The 24,279-nt window shown below is 38.3% G+C and overlaps 2 protein-coding genes across 2 annotated transcripts in view; both read left to right on the top strand.

Annotated features, from left to right (window-relative positions):
• Positions 1 to 318: 318 nt before the first annotated feature.
• CCDC126 (coiled-coil domain containing 126) lies at positions 319 to 15,130 on the top strand. Its single transcript, XM_009282044.2, has 4 exons — positions 319 to 443; positions 10,756 to 10,888; positions 11,530 to 11,930; positions 14,341 to 15,130. Exons 3-4 carry the CDS (start codon positions 11,693 to 11,695, stop codon positions 14,520 to 14,522), a joined length of 420 nt encoding a protein of 139 aa, XP_009280319.1. The 5' UTR covers positions 319 to 443; positions 10,756 to 10,888; positions 11,530 to 11,692; the 3' UTR covers positions 14,523 to 15,130.
• An 8,101-nt stretch (positions 15,131 to 23,231) lies between these two features.
• Positions 23,232 to 24,279, top strand: part of FAM221A (family with sequence similarity 221 member A) — a 9,833-nt gene continuing 8,785 nt past the window's right edge. The window contains exon 1 of the mRNA XM_019472778.1: positions 23,232 to 23,240. Coding sequence (XP_019328323.1) covers positions 23,232 to 23,240 — 9 coding nt within the window. The remainder of the gene's footprint in view (positions 23,241 to 24,279) is intronic.

The following is a 24,279-nucleotide window of genomic DNA, read 5'->3' as shown; positions in this document are numbered from 1 at the left end:
CCCCCCCCCCGTTTGTCCTTCCGCAGCGGGTCGTGCTGCTGGGCTGCGTGAGCGCTCGGTGCTGCTTGCAGGTCGGTTTCCTGCTCTGCAAGCTCTGGTTATCGGTGGCAGCGCGGGTATTTCTGGTGGCTCGGGGCGGGGGTACTGCAGGCCCCCCTTACAGGTGCTTGGGTACGGTGTGTTCTGCTGCCCGCCGTGGCTAAATGTTCCCTTCGGCTGGGCAACCGTATTCCAGGGCTGTGATGCAGTGTCCTTGGATGGTGAGGAAGCAGTGAAGGAAACAAGGGTTTTCTGTTTCCTTCCTCATTTGCAGTGGCCTTCGTGTCATAAACTATGACTGCAGTGACTCTGCAAGATTGATGTCTTTCTTGTAAGGACCTAACTTTCAAAGGGGCAAAGCATACTTACAATGATGTGATGGAACTTAGAAGGAAGAAAAAAAGGTTTGTTTTATTCACATTCAAGCAAAGGCAGGATCCTTAATAAGGTTAGGTTAAGTGATCTTCTGGCACTAACGTGTTTGCATAAAAAATAACAGGCAAAACATTTGTTTTCATTTTAGGAGATTATAAAATATGAAACTTCCTGACAGCAAGAGTTGCGGAGTAATGCTTCCTTCTTACAAGATAATAAAATTGCTTTCATATGTAACATCTGATGATATTTTAACTATATTTTTAATCTTCCATTAAATTTATTTCTGTAAATATTTATAACATACTATTATGTCTACCTTATTTCTGTAGCTCCAGTAATCATTCATAATTAATAAACTTTCTTTTCAGTTTCCTAATCTAACATGGTAGCATCCTATAAATTCTCTTTTACGTGTCTTGTCATCTAAAAGATACTGACAGCTAGAATGGAGTGTAATTTCTGTGTGTGCCACAAAGCAAAGCAGAGAGAATTTTTGTTCTGTCCTATGACATGATGGGGAGTTTCTTTAGTGCAGTTTAGATCAGGTTAACAACTGGGGTTTTGTTGTTGTTGTTGTTTTGCCCCCTCAGTGGGTGAATTGGGGGGGCCATTTTTCACTATGAAAAGTGAGCGCTGTAGGAATTGTGACTTTTTTTAACAGAACCTTCAGAATATGAACATGCTGAACATAATAGCTAAGCATGCATGTGATTTGTTCTAATTGTAATGTAGTGTTTATTTTGGAGCAAATATGAATTGCCGTTTCACTCATGAGAACATCAAAGAAAGGAGACAATATGAAGATGCTAACAATATATTGTAAGTAGCATCTTGTTCTAGTGTCAGAAGAGGAACGATTGCAGTTTTAAGTCAAATGTGGAGATTTATTGCCACCTTTGTTCCCATTTTGACTGCCGGAGATACCCATGTGTATAAAGCCTAAATTATTATGGCCTCTTTTTGTTATTTTATGTGTTACAATAATGAGTTACAATATATAATTGTTTAATAACTCATTTCAGGTACTTGAGAACTCCAGAGGATTAAGCAATTATGCTGGAATTCCTTTGGTCTAGTAAATAGGTCTTTTTCCTAAAGCTTTTACAGTTGAATGAGTTACAATATATAATTGTTTAATAACTCATTTCAGGTACTTGAGAACTCCAGAGGATTAAGCAATTATGCTGGAATTCCTTTGGTCTAGTAAATAGGTCTTTTTCCTAAAGCTTTTACAGTTGGAAGCTACTTCCTTTCCTTTTTTTTTAAAAAAAGAAAAAAAGCTACCTCCTTTTTTTTTAAAAAAAAAAAAAAAAAAAGCTTTTGTAGTCTGTGCTTTTAGAGACTCCTTTTGGCTTTTAGCTTCTTGAAGAAGGAGGCATTGGTATTAGCTAATCACGTATTGTGATTTAGCTTGGGGATTGGACATCATTTAACTGCTAAAAGTAAAATATTCCCCCTGGAGTTCATGATCACTTGTTCCTTTTCCAAGAATAGTTAAGGGCACTAGTTCTTGCATCTTGCCCTAACTGTAAGTAGGATAAACGCATGCTGTCAGCTTAAATTGTCAGCCGTGTAGTCAATATACCTGAAGACTAGTAAGTGTCAAAAATAGCCATTAAATTGTTTCCAGTAGCTGTCAAAAACCTGTGGAGCTCAGTCATTCAGATAAATGTGGTTTGTGCTGGTACAAGTTTACTGCTAAAATATACTTTATATGTTATTTGACAAGCTCTTTCACCTGTGATTGAAAACTTGTGCCCTTAAGTGGGCTGGGGTTTCCTCAACTGAGCATTATTAACAGTCTCCTAAATTTTCTTTTATGATTGTCAACTTTACAAAAAATTATTTATATTACCATTTGCCTATGTAATTTATAAGATTAATTTTGGATTGCTCAGAACTAAATGGGTACTTTGCCTATGTAAAACAGGGCCTAGACTGGAGGCCTAGACAAGAGGACTTAAAACTTATTCCACTGAATATTCCATTGGTCTCTTCAGCAATAACGAAGAAGTAAGAGGCTACCATGACAGAAATAATCCAGTTAAATTTCTGGCTACCTTCTACTTAATTTTAACAATAAAGTATTTTGCAGTGCACACCACCGTGGTGCTATGGTTAACTACTGTCTGTCATAACTCTTGCTATGCTAAGATAAACCAACAATCTAGAAGTAATAAAAGATGTAGAAGAAAAGAACTTATCTGTCTTTAACATTGCCTCCAGTGTTGTTTTTCTAAAATCTTCAACTGGATCAGCCTCCTGGGAGGGAGTGTGAATCTGAGGCCTGGTCTGTATTGTAGTTTTACCACTGAAATGTGCTTTTGGTGGACACCTTGCACACATCCTTGCTCAGTTTGAATTCCGCAGGTTTCTTGCAATAAAACCAGGCAAGTTAAATTTTTCCTTTCTCCCCAGTGGTACAAGCCCTTTTTTGTTACTGTTCTATGGGAATAGTGTTTGTGTGGATGCTGCACTGTGTGTACATGTATGACCAGTTCTGCAGTGGCAATCCCTCCACCATTCCAGCCATCACTTTGTTAGTTGACTCCCCCCTCCCCTCCCCTTCTAGTTCTCTTTAATGACACCCCCCTTCCTTTTGGTTCTTTTTAAAATGTTCAGTGAAAATCCCTCTTTTCTCAGTAACCTACATTCATGATATTGCAGGTATGGCTCTCTGTAAAACTAGCTAAAATTAGCTAAACATTATCATCTCAGAAGGAAGTTTCGGAGTGACAGGGGCTTTGGAAAGAATGGTGCAAACACAGCTGTGAAATTTCACAAGGGAGTAGAGATACTAGTTAGGACTTTGCAAGGGAGTACTTGACATAGCCTAGTGTTCAACTGCAATTAAAAAAATTGTGGCAATCTTACCGGGAAATGGGAAGCTAAGAGGGGACCTCATGCTCTGTCATAACTGTGGTTCTTATGAGCAAGGGTTCTACTGTGACCTGAACAGCAGCAATAAAGCACAAAGAAAAAATAAAGTGTCCCAGACAGAATGAAGCTGAGATTTTTTTTTTTTTTTTTTTTAAGAAGCTGATAGAGAGATGTAGAAACGTTTGAGGCTCAGAGGGACCCAGTGTGAGGAGGGGAACTTCAGCAAGTATAATATACTGTCCCCATTGATATCTGCTTTCTTTAATTTTCTTCACAACCCTTGCCAAGTCATTTCCCCTCTCAAAATCTTGAATCTTGGCTGACTGCCCACAGGCAAGGAACAAAGAATTTCTGTTTTTAAATAGTTGCTTTATTTTAAAGGCATTCACTGACAGTAGTAGGCAAAATTGGGGGGGGGAGGGGGGGCGCTGAAAAAAAGCCAGGATACTTTAAGGTACCAAAAAGTACTTAAGCAGACTCCTGAGACATAATGCAAAATAAAAACAATTGTTGGCAGAAGTGTAAAATAAAAACAATGCAAATAGGACTACATGCATTCAAAATAGAAACAAGTCACCAGTATTTTTAAAATACTGAAATACAAAAGGTAATCTAGTGTTTGGACACTCAGATGATTTTATACCAGAGCCACTGTAAACTCGATGTGTGGGTTTTCAAGTCTAAAGTGAGGTGTCTTTGCTTTCAACTCAAAGTCCAGCTACAAAACAAATTGGTTGTATGCTGTTCTTAGAAGCCTGTAGGAGATAAAACTGTTCCTGGTTTAAGATATGTTTGGGGTAGTCCCAGCAGCTTGTCAGCAGTGACAGTATCTGTCTGCTTGGTGAACTGTGACTTCTGTTGGCCCAGATACCCTTTGGTTGCATTGAGAGACAGGGACTGGCGGGAGCACACGAGGAGATTTTCTTCTTTGCTGCAGCACTGTAGAAGAATAGGTATTCTTGGTACTTACTTACCCATTTTTGCTATTCCCTTAAACCTCATGTCCTCCTATGATTTCACTTGGAATACCCGTTAAAGCTATTCCCTGAAAGAAAGGTAGCAATAAGGCAAAGGGGTTTTTTGGGGTTTTTTTTCAGCATTCCTTGATAAGTGCAAGTCTCAGGCATGCAGAGGCAGGGAATGAAGGAACATATGCTGTGGGAGAAGGTATAAAGATAGATGTCCTGGAAAAGACACCAAGCACTAGGCAGACTCCTTTGGCACTGCATTCCAAAAGTGGTATGGAACTGCTAAAACCTGCAGTCCAGCAGCCGTCATACTGATAGGGCAACCTTTTTTTTTTTCCAGAAATATGCCTTCTTACCTATTCTTAAGATGGCAGTGTGTTGTGTAGTGCTGTTCTTTTCACTTGAGCCTAGCAGGTATTAATATAAATTCTCTCTTCTAATGGCTGATCTATGATGCAGTCTAGAAAGATCCTCAAGTCTCATCAGCACACAGGTATAGCATTTTGATGGGCTTTGTTGTGTCAGGCATTGCTGAGGTTTTGTCAATAGGGTATCCTCTTTTCCCTCTCTGCTGGTGACATTTTTCTGTTGACCAAATTTTGCAGCAACAGTAACAAGAATACTTAACATGCTGAGAGTTGATCTCCTCAAAAGAGAGCTCAAACATGGTTTCACTTGTCTGGGGACATATATTGCTGTTAATTGTTTGCTTCAGAGTAGAATATTCTGCTCTTTTATGGCGCTATGCAGCTGTCTGAGTGAACCTGATTAATGAACCTGGGAACCAAAGGGCAGTGTTGGTCTGCAAAAGTCACCAGTACAGGAAAATGGTTTTATTGGCATCTTTTCAAGAACTCATGTGCTCTTAAAAATATGAGGAATGTGATTCTTCCTTGGGCACCAGTTTTAAATATGAATGATGCGGGTAAGATGATTTGTTAAAGGGAGTTTGTGTTATGTGTAGGAACGGAGAACTGAAGTTTCTGTGTATTGCCAGAAATCATGGTCCTGTGTAACAGGATATACTTAACTTTTTTGGGCACCTGTTTGTCAGTTGCACCTCATGCAGATTTTTCTCCTACTGCCAAACCGATAGCCATCTAAGACTGCAAATTACCAGAATGCAAACATCATTTCTGGTGTTCCAAAAAGTCTCAGCACATAGCTCTTTGGCTTCTGGGTGCTTATTTCATTGTCCCTGTCTTCAGAGATTAATTGGTCAGTGAATATGTTCTATGCTTTTTTTGTGTGTGTCAGTCATTCTTTAGACTTCCCATTTTCATTGCTGCACAGCGACTGTGCCGATAGGTTTCCAAATAACATAGCACTAGCTTGTCTGCTCTCAGAATGGTCAGTGCGATGTCTGTCAGCTGAGTGACCGTGATGCTCACTTTTCTGTTGGAAAATCAGAAAACAAAAGATTTTGGAGGTCACAGAGGTAAATGGGCCGGGGGGAGCACACTCTAAATAGATGCAAAAAAGAAAACTGATAGGATAGAGCTGATAGAACTGTGGAAATATTTCCTGGTATTCTATAATGCCCAGTGATTTTTGTCTTCCTGAAATGTTCGTTGGCTATTGCAGTGAGTTATCATCATGCCTGTTTACAGCACAGCTTATTGTTTACTGATAAAGTACCCTCACTGTACTGAGAGATGTTTGCTGCCAAGAATTTAATAGAAATTTCTTGTATAGACATAATTTTAGTATGTTAATTTTAAATCCTTAATAATTTCATAAACTTGTTATGCTCCCACTGAGATTGTAATAAATTCTAATTTTGTACTGTACAATTATAGTAATTATTAATGTCAGCTTTTATTTGTACTATCCTAATTTCTGTCTGCTGTCTGTTCTGTTACAAGATTTTTTTCCCCTTCCTCTGTCTGTAGTTGGATGCAGTCTCCTATGATTGTATCTGGCATTTTTTTTTTTTTTAATCTCTGTCTTGATAAATCACTTCTTGTGTTTATACAGTTAATAATAATAATTAGTTGCAAATGCCAGACTTGCTTTTGAATTCACTGTGTCACGTTGTTGATCATAATTTGGCAGTGAGGAACAGGTAAGTATTATGGTAGTAAGTAATAGATTGAGTAAAATTCCCATTTATCAAGGCTACTTTCTTAATATATTAGTTCATTAGAGACCTATATAGGTCTCTAGGGTATCACTGAGGAACTACTGCCTCAGTATTTGGCATTCTATCTTCAAAATATATAACCAAAGAGGTGACTTTATTGGACTGTATGTTGACAATACTATTTTCAGTGCATTTTTCTTGGCTTTACCCTTAAAGTCTTTTTGATCCTTGAATGGAATGGGATTCTCAGGCTTCAGTTTTTTCTATTCTTCACCTCTTGTTGACTCTGTTTTGTTAGTTTTTTGCTAAAGCTGCTTACTAATAACTACCAAAAATACCTGATGGGTCTGCTGCTTTCTTTCTCTCCTATAAATAATCATCTTCATCTGTCCTGTACATTTTTCAAAACTAGAAGGTACACACCATCTCTGCAGCACAGTTTTAAATTTGCCCTGCTGATGCTGATAACCACTTCTGGTGGTTTAGGAAGGCTGGGATCTCTTGGACAGACTAGAAAAATGATGACGAGTATGTGTCGGTCTTTCATGAGCTGACTGACTAGCAGAACTGACAGTGCTGTAAGGTGCGTTGTAACCTTTTCAGGATTTGGGTATGCCTTGTTTTCAAGATACCCTGAGATTATTTCAGAGGTTGTATGAGGCATTCCTTTGCCTTACAGACTGTGGCATTTTTTGTGTTGTACCTGAGTATCATCTCTGGGTTTTGTTGGGAATAAGTAAAGCAGAATCTGAGGAAGACTTTGCAACAAAATTGAAGTATGATATTTTGTAAGTATGGGCTGGTTTCCATGGAGAAGGGTCAGTATTCAAACTGAAGTCCGACGCTACTGTTTAGTTAAATAGCATCAGAGACACTAGAACTTTGCTTTATTACAGAACATAAAATGGATTTTATGTTGCTCTTTCTTTGGCCCTTCTTCCTTTCATTTCATGCACTCGATATATATATGACTGATGCTGGCACACAGCTCAGCGGATAGAGACATGATTTTATTTTGGAGAGGATGAGTGCCTTAGTTCATTGCTTTCATTGCCAGATGTATGTCAGTGTTTGTTGTGGTACCGCTGGACAACGTTAAATCCACGTTGGCAGGCTTTGGTAATACATTTCTTAGACAACCAGCAGTGGCAACAGTGAAGAAAACCAAACTCTCTATTTGTTTGCGAAAGGCAAACGTAGTCTCAGATCCTCTTTTCAGGAATTGCTTGTGGTTCCAAGTTCTAATGTTGCCCGTGGCTTGGGCTTGTCCTTTTCAGAATAATTTAGATATGTATGTTGATTTTAAAGAACTTTGAAAAATTGCCACTTGAATCAGTCACTTCAGGCTGCCTATTGAAAGGATTATCTGGAACATACTCTCTTCTTCATGGATTCTTGGATTGCCGTTTTGCCTGCAGTCAGGTCAGGGGTTTTGCTTGATTTGGGTTTGTTTGGGTTTTTGTTGTTGTTGGGTTTTGTTTTGGTTTTTTTTTGTTGTTGTTGTTTGGTTGGTTTGGTTTTTGGTTTTGTTTTTTCCTTTCCATCCTCAGATTTTCAAATTTTGTCCTGGCTGTACTCCTTCATCTTCATAGTTGTCTTCCTTTTGTCTCAGTCTCTATGATTAGGGATGGTAGGAGTTCCAACAAGGCATAGCTCTGATGTGCCCTTTTTTCCTGTTGCTCTCTGCAGTGCTTTGACCTCCTTTGCCATAAAAGTCCTTCAGCTGTGGTTGGGAGAGCAGTAAGCCTGGGTTCCTACCCAGGCTAAGTCAGCGTGAAGAAGGAAGTCTCAGCTTCCTTTTTCCCCTGCTCAGGGAGTGGTGGGTACGGAGGAGTTGAGAGAATGAGGGAGAAGAAAGATCATAAGAGACAGTGTTCCTTCTTACATGTATGCTGTTACCTCACGGGATATTACCTCTGAATTACTGAAACCAAAGGTCCATTCTGAGGACAAGTTTTGTTTACAATGTTCGTGTAGAGAAGTGCTGACTCTTCAGGGCAACAAGAGGTAAAAGAATATTCCAATCCATCCATCTTACTTACTGTGCTATTTTCTTCCTAATATGTACACCTGCTGCTCTGATACCCTTTTTCCTACTTGCAAATCACGCGGGTATAAGATTGCGCCTTTTTTTTTTTTTTTGTTACTTCAGACTGTGTAATCTTGGAAGGGCCTTGTAGGGAATATGTTACGGGTCACTAGAAGTGCATGCTTCAGGAAGAAAGAGGAGACCAAATCTCCAGAACTTTGAAATTACACTGGAATTCATTAAGGGGGAATGGCCTCTAAAAATGCATAGGAAAAGTGACAACTACAAATAGCTCCCTTCATTTTGGTACATCTTACTCCCAGTTCCTTTGCTCAGTGTCAGTATTTGGGTGTTATGCCATTCGCCCAGCAGGTTAAGTCCTTGATTTCCATTAGTTTCAGTAGTCAGCGTGTGCACTGTGAATCAAATATACATGGCAAAGACCCAGTCTGCAATTCCTACTGCTCCTTGGCGGGAGTTTATTCAATCTGTTCCTCTTGGCTAGGACTCTTATCCTGGTTTGTGGTCTTATTTACAGTGTGACGGCAGAGTTATTTCCACTCCAAAGCACTGTACTGATAGTGTCTAAATGCTTCAGGATGAGATATGGCTGGAGATCTGTGGAGAGCTGAACTTAATTTAAATTCTGCAAGAGCTATCTGTTATTTTCAGACAATTTTTTTTTAATAATATAAAATGTAGACTTTTGGGAATGGGGGTTGAAACTTGTGGTCTCTCCTTGAGAGATACTGTTTGGTCTTCTGAGCCATCATGTGAATGCCCTATTCCTGGACCTCATATGTAAATGTTTTCCATCATATTTGATACTATTCAGGGATTATGTAGATGCATAATGATGTAGGTGCAGTTTATGCTTTAAAGTCTGAGTGCAGAGCCATGGATTTGGCAAAGAGCTAGGGAAAAGAAGTTCTGGTTAGCTCATGTTTAGGGAGGATCCGTTTCAGGAAATCTTTAACCACACAATTCCAAATATTCATGCTGATACTGTAGAATGTAAGTTTTTATTGTTTTTCTCTCTCATTTTATGTACTTAAGACAAATTTGTGTCTTAAAAACAGTTTGGGGGGGGATAAGCACGTTCTTTGAACAAAGTACTGAACAAAGTGGGGATAAGCACGTTCTTTGAACAAAGTACATCCCACTGAATTTACAGTGGGATTTCAAATTATTGCATGTTGGCTATCTGTCCATGTGCACGGTCATATCCCCCAGTTAAGGTGAAGTAAGCTGTTCCTCATTCAGTGACTTGTGATTGCCACTTACATTAGTACACCCAACAGTAAAAGTAAGATTTTATGTACTGGTAGTTACTATAGGGCATTTTACACACAATAACTTTTTACTTTACAGCAACTTTGGTGTCCCAAGTCCTAATACTGCCCCTGCCTTGGGTTGATAATTTTCAGAATAATTTACATATGCATGTTGATTTTAGAGCACTTCGAGAATTTGCCACTTGAATCAGTCACGTTGGCCTGCTTATTGAGAGGGTTATCTGAAGAATGAAGGTGAAGGGTAAGCAACAAGCACAACTCTGAACCCTGCTGGCAATGACACTTGTGTTTGCAGCAGACCGTGGTGTGATGGCATAAGGCCAGTTGAACTGGTCAGCAGAGGTGATGAAAAATGCCGTGGAGGCGGAGTTAAGTTTAGATGAGTGCTTAGCAGGATAAGAAATTCGGTCTCAATATTCTAATAAAAACAGAGATCTAAGTACTGCTATAGAAAGACTGGTGAGGAGCTCTATTAAATGTGTAACTTCAGTCTGAAAAGTGCTCACGTCAGGTAATATGTGGGGAATAACAGGGAAAACATAACTAGTATGTAAAATGAGTAGCTTTATCCAGACAATGTTAAATAATAGAAACTTCCTCTCAAAAAAGTATTGAATAATTGGGGAAGTTTCAGAGGTGGCTGAAAAATGAGCAATACGAGGTATACACATGTAAAGAGACTGAAGATTGGATTCATTTGAGGGGGAAAAATGAGGAAGAGTGTGATACATATGTAAATATATGTGTATATACATATATGATGAATCTGGAACATCTGCTGTCACTGTCTTATAACACAAGAGGAAGGACACAGTGAGATCCTTACCAAGTTTTTTTTTTTTTCTTTTTAAAGTATGTTCAGATCGGTTATTGGGCATTCAAATGTATGCATTTATAATAAAATGGAAATGGATTCCATGTTTTTCCCTAAAAATTGCTTCAAGTTAGGTTTACAAATGTGTTTCTGTTTTAAAAGCATGTGGCTTGAAACCCTCAACTTCAACCACTCCACGTGAAAATGAAGGTCTCTTTAGTCCTGCACTTTGTTTTAATTTCCACCACCCCCCCACCCTCCCAATACAGAGCTCCCTGAAGATGCCTGGCTTATATTGCTTCAAACTGTCTGGACACTTGCTGTTTAACTGCTGAAGCTTTCCTACCATTTGTTTTTCTCCTGAACCCTTAATCTATTGAGGAATCGGACGTGGCTGCTATGGTAAGACTTTTTTAAAGTGGTAGTAAAATGCTAAAAGTGGGTACAATGTGTCAGTTCATTTTGGTTTTATTTCTTTATTTATTAGCAAGACACCAAAACAAAAAAAAAATCTTAATGCTGTACAAAATCAGAAGAGGATGATGCCCAACTTCGAACTAACTAACCAACCAAGAAACTTTTGTTCTGCATTTTATCTGTTTATAATTGCCCTGTGCTTCTAAGTGAGGAGTAAGGATCAGGTGAATAATGTCACAAGATCTTTTTCTTGTGTGTAGATATATGTGTATAACTGATCAAAATGTTGTGTATGAGTGTTTTACAAGTCTCTTCTAGATACTGCATTTTGTTTTAAATGCATTTGGGTTTAATGTCAGTTCAAATCACAGTATTTAAAATACTTAAGGTGATTCATAGAAGCATAGAAGTTTTGACTTTTGGAGAATAAAAATTGCTAAAAATAAGAAGTGGAAACGTTGTAAACAACAGGTGAGATAGAAGGATGACTGCACCTCTAAGCAGATACAAATACACAACTATTTGCTAGATTATGCAATAATACTGCATTTGGAAACTGATATTTGTCCTTGATCTCAACAACTGTAGCAGTTTTGAATAACCATGTGATATTTTACAAATTTCAGGAATCAAGACCAACTAAAACATGAGAAGATGTATTCAAGATGATCCAGCCAGATTTTTCACGTCATAGAGATCTTATTTTTGTTCAATATGTAATATAATTTGACAAAGCCAAGTTCAGTTACTTCTCTTGAAATTAAGACACACCTGTGGCCTTCATCAGAAATGTTTCTAACATTTTCAAGAAAAAATATGTCCCAGAAACTGAGTATGTTTTTATTAGTTTTTGGAATCATTTGGGGTTTGATGTTGCTACGCTACACTTTTCAGTATCCAAGACGCCAAAGCAGTGCCGAGTTGCGTGGACAGATACTAGATCTAAGTAAAAGATATGTCAAAGCACTGGCAGAAGAAAATAAAAATTTAATGAACGGTGGCGGTGGAGCCTCTATGGCAGGATATGGTAAGAGGGGGAAAAAAAAAAGCTAGTTACTCGAATGTCTTTTTTTCCTGAAAACTGTAGTTACACTTTTTTTCCTTTTTAAAGTAGTATGTACTGCTCTTTAAGAGGAAAAACTCTCTGTATTAACTGATTTGATTTTAGTTTATTCACTGAAGTTGAAGATTAAGATGTGGCGCAAAATCAAGCTTGAGACATGAGATTTTTGTTTTCCAGGAATTTTTTAGGTATCTCCAGGTATATGACTACTGTTACTTACAGGATTAACAGTAACATTGTGCTTTTTCTGAATCTTAAGCTATTGAGGAATAAGCACATGCTTGATATGGGGACAGAGCTTTAGATTAAGTCACTTCAACATTCCAGATTCTTCTTCTGCCTCATTGCTAACTTTCTGCTTTTATTTCTTTAATTTTCTTCTCTTTAAGTAGTAAAAAAGCAGCAGAAAGCAACATACTAGTTGAGTTTGCAGTCTTGAGGCTGCAAGGCAATTATGAATTTAGCAGAATCTCCCCTTGCTTTAGAAGTAGCCATTAGAGATAAGGTCCCTTGTTTCTAGAGCTTTGACGCTTGCTGCGTCGTATCTCTCTGATTTACCTGTTAACTTGATGAGTATTCATTGGTAATATATTACTAGAGCCTGTGCCTGTCTTCTGAAATAGAGAAAAGAGAGATTTGAGACTGTAATTTTAAGATCTTTTTAGCAAAGCTATAAAAATGTCTTAATAATTTTAACTCTTTGGTCCCTCGTAGCTTCTCTTGAGGGAAGGCTGCAATGAGCTGTAGTTAATCCCTTGGGGATTAGGTTTGAAGAAACTACCTGTATTCTGTCATAAATGTATCTGTGAAAATAAGGGTAGTACAAGGCTTAAAAAGAAATATTAAAAAAAAAAAAAAGGTGAAGATTTATATTAAAGTACTTTGATCCCCTTCTTAAGGAATCCTTAAAAGGGTGGGCTCTACCAGTTGTAGGATGCCCTTTGTAGGCACTCTGGTAAGAGTACAAACAGCAAAAATCTGTGTGAACTCTTTTCACTGCTGCTCAGGAACAAGGAGGCAAGTCTGTGATGACAAGATGAGCAGGAAGCAACCCAAGAGGAGGAGGACAGTATCAAAACGTCTTAGCCTTTAATTCTTTCATTCATTAAGTTAACATTTTTACCACAGTAAAAGACGACTTTTTCTTTTCTTCCCCCTCTTCTCCCCACCCCCTTTTTTTCCTGTCTTCAAGGATTTCCTGCCTTTACTGTGTAATTACTTTTCTGTGTAATTTTTAAAAAAAAACCTTTGTGTACTGCAGCTTTCTACTGCTGTAGAAGTCTTACAGTGTATTTCCAAATGAGATTTGCCTTCTGAGGTTTTGTCTGAAGTTTAATAAAAAAATTAAGTCAACTCTTGATCTACATGCTGATCATCAGACTTACGACTTGAGTAGACAATTGCTTCCCTCAGACTGTTGAGCACAGAATGATACTACAGAGTACATGACGCACAGTGTGTCATTGACAGCAGACCCTGCTCTGGCTCGAATTGTAAAGCAGTTTTTTTAAACTTTTTTTTTTTCCCAAAGATGACATTACTAAACAAGAACTAGTTAATTTTAGAGGCAGGGACTGACCTGAGATTTTTTTTTTTTTTTCATTTGCTACTAGGGTTTTAATGTTATCTGTGTTACTCCTCTTTTTTCACTTTCATAGCTGTGTTTTTCCTCCTAGGTCTGAGGTCTGTTACTGTTTTTGTGTTCCAGAATATGGGAATTTTTTTACTGTCTTGTTTTTCAATCAATATAGGCCTTAAATATATGGATTTTTTTTTTTTCCTGCTTTATAGCTTATCAGAAGTGGTGTCCTTTCACTTGTTTTTCAATCAATATAGTTCTAAATATATGGAATTTTTTTTTTTCCTGCTTTATAGCTTATGTCAGAAGTGGTAAGATACTTTCTCATAGCAGTTTTTCTGTGGGATAGATCTGTATTTAGAGGAAAGCTATTAAGAACTACCTTTTTTATGTTGGAAAGTATTTAAATATATTCTGTTGCTGTCCGAGGCTAAAAGGTGTCATAGCTGGGTATTCTAGTGCTGTTGTCTGGATGAAATTTGAAATACTGCCTTTGAATAGTCACTAGTCTAATGCTCCAACTAGTGGTTTTGTTCTTACACTCAAATATTTAACTGGCTTTGTTCACAGTTCACTATAATGGTGGTATCTTCCTTGCCTAAAGTAACAAAGAAATGGTATTAAAGAAAAATCAAGCGGCTATTTAATTCTATACTTGTATACTAATCTGCACTCTTTCCCAAAAAGTATGGTAGGAAGGATAGCAAGTCTTAAGATGTGAATACGTTGAAATAGCAGTTCTTTTCCACACATAGTAAATAATAGGATCTAATTTGTTTTTTCCATTATCTTCAGCTGATCTTAAGAGAACAATTGCTGTTCTTCTGGATGACATCTTACAACGCCTCGTGAAATTGGAAAACAAAGTTGATTACATCGTTGTGAATGGCTCAGCAACAAATACCACTAATGGAACTAGCAATCAGGTGCCAGTAACTTCAAATAAACGTGTAAAACCAGCAAGCAACATTAGATAGCAAACAGGGCCAATGTGTGTTGCTGCATCTATGATAGGTAATATTTAAGATAAGCTTTTTATTTCTGGCTAGGGCAAAGCAGTAGTTGACTCTAAAAGAAGCGTAAACTATTCTGTTATACAATGTGCTGGATCTGTGTAGGCCTAACTTAATGTGCATAGGTTCTCAAAGCATTATTTCATTGCCTTTGAGCAGTACTTCTGAAGTGATCTTTGTTGTCTTTAAGGATATTTTGGTATCATGATTTGATGTAGTATGCCATTGGATAATAATAATAAATGGAAAGCAATGGGGAACTTATGGGTAGGTTTCTAAATATATTTATTTAAGTATAAATATAACATATCTTTTGGATAGGTGAGCAGTATTGTAGCTTATTCATTTTTTGTGATCTGCGTTAAGCCAAGGTAACTGAGGAAAACGCATTGTTAAACAGGTGTTAGAAAATGTATATACTTACAATATTTTGTTACTCATTTACTAAAACAATATTAAATTGAGGATAGCATTGGCGGAAATATTTTAAAATTGTGACCCAAAGAATGTCTTTATTTGCACTATCTGTCAGAATAGCTAGAGAAAATTTACTGTATATTTAAGAAAATTAATTAGAAAATTTACTGTATATTTAAGAAAATTAAGTATAATAGGAAAACATCCTAGGTAGTAACACTGTCCAGGTACATCTTTATGCCAGAGTTAGGGCAGTTAGATTATCAAAAGCAAATCATAATCTGTGATATCTTAGATGATTATTTCTTACAAAGATATTTAAGTGTATGTATTTTGTAATTGCAGATAAAATTATTTAAGTGATGGAAATAAGTTTTGGATATGTGAATACTGTTTATTTTTATCCATTGCTGTTTCTTTTTAACTTTTTAGTACCTTGCAATTTGTGATGAGTATAGCACACCATCTCCCTGAATTGCTTTTTTGATCAGGAGGAAAAGTAATGAAGGGAAACAAGGCATCTCTGCATTTAAAAGAGATGTATGTACTAAGGGTGTCTTATCATGGAATATTTGAGAGCTAAGGTAATGTTTGCCTTATGTCTAAGTTAGCCTTACAGCAAAGTGAATTGCAGTGTGGATGCACTGTATTTCAAAATATTACTGAAGTCATGATAAAGTGCCACTGAGCCTGTTTTTTAAAATGTACTGAATATTTGGGGGGGAAGGGAAGGTATGTTCAGGGACTTCTGCCAAAAGTGTGCTGTGAGTGGGTTTTTGGGGGTGGGTGGGGGTGTTCTAATCCTATATTAAGGAAAAAAACCCACCAGTAAAACCAGAGGTGCTGGATGATATACCAGCCAAAGTTATGTGTTTTTTCTTTTCTTCTATTTCCCTGCTGATATTCTGGACTGTTACAAAGGAAAAATACACTCACGACCTTAGTTAGTATCCAGATGATTTTTTTTCTGTCACATCGTGTGTAAACGTGTACTCACTTCAATGCAGAAAGAGAAAAATAAATTTTTAATTGTACTTGTAAAGGCTCCTGGTTTTTTTTTTTTTAACAGTCTTGTCATTCTTGCTACATGTGCTCTAGGTGTTTCTGGATCGGAAAATTGTACGTCTCTGATGTTTAGTACGAGTCTGTCCAGTATTCTTCCCGCTCAATCACTGAGTTCTTTTGCTCTTGAAATTCTAATGCCCCGAAACTTTCCTCAGGTTAGAGGTGAGGGGAGAAAGAAATGAAAAGAAAACAAAACGACTGGTTTAGATCTTTAATGGTGTAGACTTCACTCTTTAATCTAAGAGTGAAGAAGACAGGTGCGTAACTTCTTTTGAATCTGCAAGTCTCTATTGACAATGTGAAGATAGGTTTTTCTATCTATCTGTGTTTTTTATTCTCCAAGTACTTGATTGGTACCATTCAAAACCTTGGTAGGTGGTGTCCCTTTGTGCTATAAACAGTAATATGAGTAGTTTTAGTCTATGCAAAGTGACTTTTTTTTTCTTTTCTTGTAAGGGTATGTGAAGTCTTAAAGTTATTGAGGATTGTTAAACAAGCATAACAAAAGTTGCAAGGTGAATATTTGTCACTACATGCACACGCAGCTTGTTTTATATGGGGATTTTGGAGACTGATGCACTAACTTACATGCAGTTATGTACTCATAGTAATTCATGGTGCCATTAGCAAATAGTTGCTTTTCTCTTCGGTTTCAGTAGTACAATGGCTCATTGGAATTAGCTTGTACTTGACAAATATATAGGGAGAACTGTGAACTACCTATATGTTACGGCACAAATGTTCCATTCATGAATAGAGTTGAAACAACTGTTTATCAAGAAGCAAGTTAAAAATACTCTAGTAACATCCTACATCTAATTTGACATGAAACCAGCATTATTAGGGGTTGATAGAGCAATGTATCAGTGTCTGTGATACGTCTTGCCCCTTTTGTCGTGGCCAGTCTCATTCTGTGCTGTATCGCCATGCTGTGCCTCTGACTTGGGTTCTCCCTTCACCAGCTGCCTAGCACAGTACTACTTCCATGATTTCTGTGCTCCAGCAGTGCAGAGGGTGGAAGCTGAGCTTCACCCTTTTTGCTGAGGTGACAGCACTTTTCAGAGTGGCAAAACTAAACTTCAAGTGTGTGGACTAAAGAAAAGAGGGTAAGGAAAGGATAAGGGGAGGGTCTCAGCTGCCTTTTCTATCAACAACAGTAGCAAGAAAACATCTGCATGTTCTACCCTGCAGCCTCCTTTAAAGGATATTTTGAGAGGTGTGGCAGCCCTGCAATGGCAGGAGGTTGCATAAAGAACCCAAGGGTTTGTGCAAAAGAAGCAAGAGAGAGCCTACAACTCACCTCAGGTCCAAAGTGCTTGATAGTGTCATGGCATTTGGTTGTGTTGCCAAACATTTTTTAATTTTTTTTTTTTTTTTAAGGAATACTTAAATAGTATTTCTCCTGTGCTGCAGTTTTTATGATGCAGGTATGTATTTCCCATTTCAGATGCTATCACAAATCCCCGCAAAGTGACCTGCTTCAAATTTTGTGAAACACAGAATCTCCTTAAGGTTGGTTGGTTCTTAGGCTGGACGGGGTTTGGCTTTTTTTTCCTTTTCTTTTTCTTTGGAGGGCAGGGGGACATAACCTCCCTTATATAAAGAACTCCGGTTTTGGGAGTGGTGGTGTTTGTTTTGTTTTTGTTTTTTAAATCTTTTGCTAAATTATGAGACTTGAATTTTCCTAGCTGTAACTTGCCTCATGAGTGTTTACCAGCTGATTTCACTAGGTAATTGGTAGTACTTCTGTGCCTGTGAATGATTGTTTAATGTAAGTAGCAAAAAAATGTTCAAGATCCACTCCCAAACAAAAGTTCTAATGAAGAAAAATGGAAAGAAAAGGATATGTTGATTGCTGTCTAAACAGCTAGAAGCACCACAGGTCTCAATACAGCTCTCGAGTTCCACAACCAAGTAACAGGCAGGCAAACATCTTTCGTAGGGGAGATTGTCTTGATTCACTAGTTCTTTTTGTGGCTTTCCTCATTTAAATAAATAATCTTTGAATCTCACCATAGTAACCTTAATTTAATAAAGATATCCAAGCATTGCCTCACAATTGTGTGTGAAGAAAAGTGCTGAGTGGTTCCACATTAAAGAACCTTTGGGACGAATGGATAGACAGACAGATACTTCACTGAAACAAATGCGCTGAGATGGCTCTTAACAAGCTGCTTATCCACTCTTAGGATCACAGAAGTTTGCTGATCTGTTTTTAATTAAATAATTTTAAAAATACAGAAACATGGCACAAGGATGTAGAGGTTCTTGTAATCAGTGTGGTGAAACATCAGTATCCTTGGCATCCAGTAATACGCCTTACATACTGCAGTTGTCTCTTTTTCCAAGTAACTTGCTAAATACTTGTTTTTCATTAACACAATCATTTAAAGAGGCTGGCTAGATAGACGTAAATTCTAATTGAAAATAATTGCTAATGCAGAGGTTTCTAAACTGCATCGTGTCTGTGATGTGTGCAAGTTGCCTAAGTGACCAAGTGCCTCCTGTGCAGGTAACGTATTCTGGGGCTAATCGCTGCTGTTGCGGCCTTTGTTCGTGGGAATGCAGAAGCAGAGTAAATTTGGGAACCTCTACAGGAAATTTATTTAGAAAAATGACTACTTAAATTTTAAGATCCCAGTTTATTATGTTTTCTTAAAAACCTTTTAGAAAGTACTTCCTCAGAATACTCAAATTAATGGAAAAATTAATCTCTAAAACATTTTTACTTAATTGGTATAGTTTTTTAAAGGTCATGTAGAGTGTCTATTGAAATCTTTAACAATTAATCCAAATATAACCTCCTTACCTGGGATTGTGTCCTTTTGTTAGTTTGTGCTTCACAAAACAATGCCATCTGCTATCTGAGGGTTCGATTTAATGTATTTGATAGTATGTAAAATACTTTTTCAAAGGCAAGAGTGAAATGTGAGACTTTATAGCAGCTAAGAAGGTGAATTAGACTTTTGCAATGTTTCTCATGTGGAATAGACTGTTACTGAATTGATATTTCACTAAATCTCAGTTTGTCTGGGATGATGCACATGTGCATTTGTATCTGTTTAAAAATATCATTTAGGTTATTAAAATGAGTCCCAAGGTAAAGAAAAAATCTCCCATTACATACATATATGAAATCACATCACTTAAACACCAGTGGCATCACATGCTATGGAATTATCTTATCTGTAAGTGATCTTAATCACTACAAATTTCCCAGCCGTGTTTGTCAGTACCTCCGGCAAAAACCTTTCATTATTATTTGACCCTTGCTTGCATATGAGCTTGCATATTCCCTGTGGCGTTCATCAACTTACTCTGTTCAGTAGATGTCTAATCATGTTCTGTTTCTCTGGTAGCAAAACTGAAGAGAAACATGTTGACATTTTAAAATGCCTGTAAACTAGGGTTAATACTACACTAATTTTTATTGTAGCATAATGTATGGTCATGGTTAGAAGTTTATAAGTGAGTACTGCTTGCATTTGCTTTTAAGTATATCAGAATATTGATAGCAAATGTGGAGGGAGGAAACAATTTGATGAAAACTGTTTCCATTATTCTTCACGCCACTTCAATTCTTCTCATTTTCAGGATAGCTAATTAGAGACAGTCATTGACCAAATGCATAGAAATAGAATGAATAACTACTACTTCAAAATGATGAGTTGAGGTCTAAAATATTAAAACAGTTATTTCTAAATTATTTATTCTTGCATTAATAAAGTGGCTATCTTCAATTTACATAGGTATTTCACTAAGATGAATTTTAAAGCACTTGTCAAACTTGTAAGGATTTTAAAAAAATTAAAGGGTCACACATTTTATTGTTAACAGAGCGTGTTGGGAGAGACTGTCAACACCCTTCCCAGCATTAAGCTGTTGCCTTTGCTGTGTAGGCAGCACCTTAGGTCTCACAGAGCTGTACTGTAAGTGAGTGTCCATATGTTCAACCCACTTTGATGTGTTCAGAGATCCTGGGCCAGCACAATCCGTATGCTACATCACAGCCATAGGAGGTAAAACATGCCATCTGGATTTCTGTTCCTTTTACTTACCTTGTGGCATGGCCTCTTTACGGTAGGAGAAAGCCTTCCCGCCTCCCCCCCCTTCCCGACTCAGTCTTTAACAAATTTTATTTCGGATGTCCATTAACAATCTCTTAGAAGGGATGGGAGACAGGAGAGGGTTTTCTGAATCCAAAATACATTTACTCATGCTATGACAGTAAAACAGTGGGTGCGTGAAAAACCTTTATTAGCCAAGAACTCCATTTCTTAATTACAAAGTCTTTCACATTTTATATCTGTTCCTAAGTCTATGAGCACAAATTTGGATCCAAGCAGATGCCGGGGTGCCAATAAGCGGAACACTGTCTCTTTATCGCAGAGAACACTTGCTGTGATCAAATCTGGGAATAAATCCTCAATTTTTAAGGTGGGAGGTAGTTCATAGGACAGATGCCCCACAGAAAATTACTTTTGATTTCCTACTCTCAACACCTTCACACTGACTGTTCACAGGTAAGCTGATACTAAAGTACAATATAGACAAACATTTGTAGCCCTCACCAAAAGCTGCCTAATTCAGAACCATAGCTCTGCTCTCCAAACCCAAACTGTATTTCAGAGCACTGTTTTTAACAAAGACCTTGCACAGGTGAGGTACCTCAACCCATGACATAGGAGCTCTGCTCATTCTGTGTGAACCAGGCTTGCCAGAGCTCTCCCCCCCCCATTTTATTGGCAGTGCTGGGATCTCTGGCACCAGTGAAATGTGCGTACAGATACGGTATCTCAAAGATCTTCAGTTTTGTGCAGCTCCCGTGCAGTAGCGTGTTCCTCAGTACGTTCAAATTCCCTGTCTGCAGAGCTTCTTGTCCTGCTTTCAAGGTCCCCTTTCCCCATCTGTTTCTTTTTCAAAGTTTTGGTCACAGGAGGAATTTTCTTTTCCCTGGAGAAACAACTCTGACTTCTTCGTGTGGTTTTATTTTCCTCTGCTAGCTTAACTTGAAGATATATTGACCGCAGTGATGACTTGCTCCCATATCTTTTCTGCCTTTTAGAGGGACCTGTTCGTGTTCAGATCTCCATGTGATAGAACATGAGTGTTGTATTGCAGTGCTGGCTGCTCTGCTGAAATTTCTTATACATGTGGCACAGCCACAGGACAAATGCCCAGACCATATGCCCTATCACCTTATTTAGATACTGCTGGAAACTTGGGAGTCTCCCTGTTGTTTCATCTCTCTAGGGGGGATGTTTTGGCAAAGCACTGCCTTGGTCCTTGTGACATCTCTCTTCACCTTCTGCTTCATTGCTGGTGGCTTGCCCAGTGCAAAACAATCTGGAGATTTCCTTGAATTGCTGTACTTTCTTCGACAGGCACCTGTCATTTTATTGTATGGAAAAAGCCTACCCTCTTGGGTCTCATTTTGACAGTCTGAGTAGCTTATGCTAATGTGCAGAGCACAATTTAAATATCAATTTCCTAAAGCTCAGTTAAGAAAAACTTACTGCATCTTTTGCTCACATATTCAGTCACTATGCGATCAATATGTTTGTATCAAGAGGAAGCAGTCAATTTACACAGATAGTGCAGTATCAGAAATAGCAGCCTGTGGTCTATTTACTACAGCCTTCAAACACTTTGGAGGAGTTGTTTCAACATGGTGGCATTGTTTGTGGCACATGGAGAGGAATTGGGAATTGCAGGTTGCCAGTCTAGCTGGCCTCCTTTTGTCTTGAACTATGAACAAAACATGTATTATATTTTATAATGGAAGAGATTTCAAAGAACATCAGTGAGTTTGAGGTAAGATTTATGATACCAAGAGGCAGCTTTCATGTTCTAGATGAAATAAATCTTTCAAGCTGTCCTAGATAAATGGCAAGTTTTTTTTTTTTTTTTTAGGATCAACAGCTCTGGATTCTCTCTAAAACACAAAGATAGGGACTGTCTCTGCTCTGAAGAGTTTTACAGTTGAGTTCCTTGATGTTGTAACTGGGTCATGTTTTTCACATTCTCTGTAGATTCCTTCATGCCCTAAGAATGAAACTCTCCATAGGTATAAACTTACCCACTGAGGTAACTTAGAGATTCAAGATCTACAACAAGTGAAGGGTCGGCAGGTGGTGGTGGAAAATCCAGGGGAGGTGGTTTCTTTGTTAAATGTGTACATTATGGGACAAGTCATATAATGCATTATGCTAAACATCAATAATTAAATTTACATTGCATCTTATGCTCTTTATGTTCTTTAGACCTGCCTCAAAATGTTAAATATTCAAGCTGTTTGTTGAAAAGTAAATATTTGGAATGGATTTCTTAACAGGCACCTCATTTTACTCAAATTAGAAATTAAAAACATTTGGAATTGGGAAAAAACATGGAGAAATGGTCATGCTTATGCCAAAATTATGTTTTCAGACGTGTCTTTTCAACTGAGCATTATACAAAGGCTGTAACTTCTCTTTGGTGTATTTTTGTCTAGTTAACAAACTGAACACTAGAATTTTAAGACAGGAAAATAATTTAACATTGAATTAGTGCTTTTCTTTTTTCTAGCATCTTTGCCATCAACTCAATCTGTAAAAACCAAAGAACCTTTATTCTGCAGTAGGACCTTGCCTGTCAAAGCTAAAACTGAAGAAAGGCTTGTTTGCCATAAAGCTTGTCTGTTTTTCCCATTCTATCAGTTGATCTAATAAAAGATGTTACCTCTTAATAAACTTTGAAAAACTAAACACGTAATCCACAACAAAGGGAAGACTTGTCACCTGGCAATAGTCAACTCGGTTATAGCTCATCAACATAGTTACAAACCACACCCTGTCCTTTTACCCCTAATAAACAGAATAATATTGTCTTCATTATAGTGCTTGAATAAGGAATGAAAGCTGTGTCATACATGATTTTGTTAGTATTTCTTTTACATAGTACATTTCCAGGACCTTTTATTTGTTTACAGTGCACAACAGCAGAACTGGAAGCAAATAGGGATGTATATTGGCTGGAGCATGGAACTTGTGAAAATTAGTAACTTACATGCTTTGTTTATTTAGCTTGAGTGGGAATTTAAAGGTGAAACAAGACTACGGCAGCAACTGGAGCTTGAGTAAGCCTTGCCAACACACACTAATTATTCCTAGTGGGACTGATGTGATGGCAGTCTGCTTACCTTCTAGGAAGATGGCCGTGGTACTGTAGGATAGGCTTGCTGTTTATGTACAGGAAAAAGGAGTAACTAAAAAGAAGAAATTCACCCTACTACTAGAATCACACTGTTAACATGGTGAATGTTACTGTTGTTGAAAACTTGTGCCTCTGAGCCAACATGTAGTAGCAGAACAAATACATACTGCCTTGCACTGCAGAGAAAAACAAGGCTCACGTAGACCGTATCGTGCAGAAGCACTGGCAGATCATTGCACAGGATGCACACAACAGTCTTTTCTCAGTGCAGCGGTGTCAGCTAAGAGCAATTGGAGATCATCACAACTGTGCTTCTTGAGTGAATGCAGTAAGGCTCTTTTTTTTTAGTTCAGGCAGGCTAGAGGAAATTTTTGTAGGCAAAGAATACAACCGTACTTTGTACTTCGCCAGGATGTTGTAGAAGTATTCCTATGCCTGCAACATACCTCTTGTGTAGATTCGGCCTTTCTGCATGCTCTGTACTGGTCACGCAATCACAGGGCAGCGAAGGTGTGGTTTCAAGGTGTACGTAAAGGGATCTAACACAGGTTCCCTTTGTGAAAGGAGGTCCTGAGCTCTCCCCATCTCCAGCTTGAGCATCCCTGAGGTTTCCCTCCCCTGTATCTGCCAGGGAATCGGTGACCAAACAACCCCCCCCCCCCCCACCCACCAGAAATGTGGTTTGGTAGGATCTAAATAGTAACAGCTGCTCAGGACAATGCCAGTGCAGGGGCAGAAGACAGGAGGGCTTGGGTGGAGATGATCTGTTGGGTGGTTGGTTTTGTCGGTGGCTGTATCAGTGCCCTTTCTGAGGCCCCACACCTGTACGTACAGGCACGCCCATGCCCAAGCACTGTAGTTCACGGAGGGTGTCTTCTCCGAGTCTCATAGCAGGGTGCGAGGGGTGACCACCACCGCCGCCACCACCATCCCGTGGAGGCTGCGTGAGCCCCCGCGCGTCCCCTGACGCGGGGTTTGCCGTGCCCAAACACCCGGCACACACCTCACAGTCACAGGCGCGCTCCTCAGCCGCCTGCCCGCCGCA

This window comes from Aptenodytes forsteri, unplaced genomic scaffold, assembly GCF_000699145.1.
Source record: "Aptenodytes forsteri isolate BGI_AS27 unplaced genomic scaffold, ASM69914v1 Scaffold164, whole genome shotgun sequence".
NCBI lineage: Eukaryota > Metazoa > Chordata > Aves > Sphenisciformes > Spheniscidae > Aptenodytes > Aptenodytes forsteri.
Note: the sequence above shows the minus strand (reverse complement) of the source record. Positions and strands in the feature narration are given on the sequence as shown.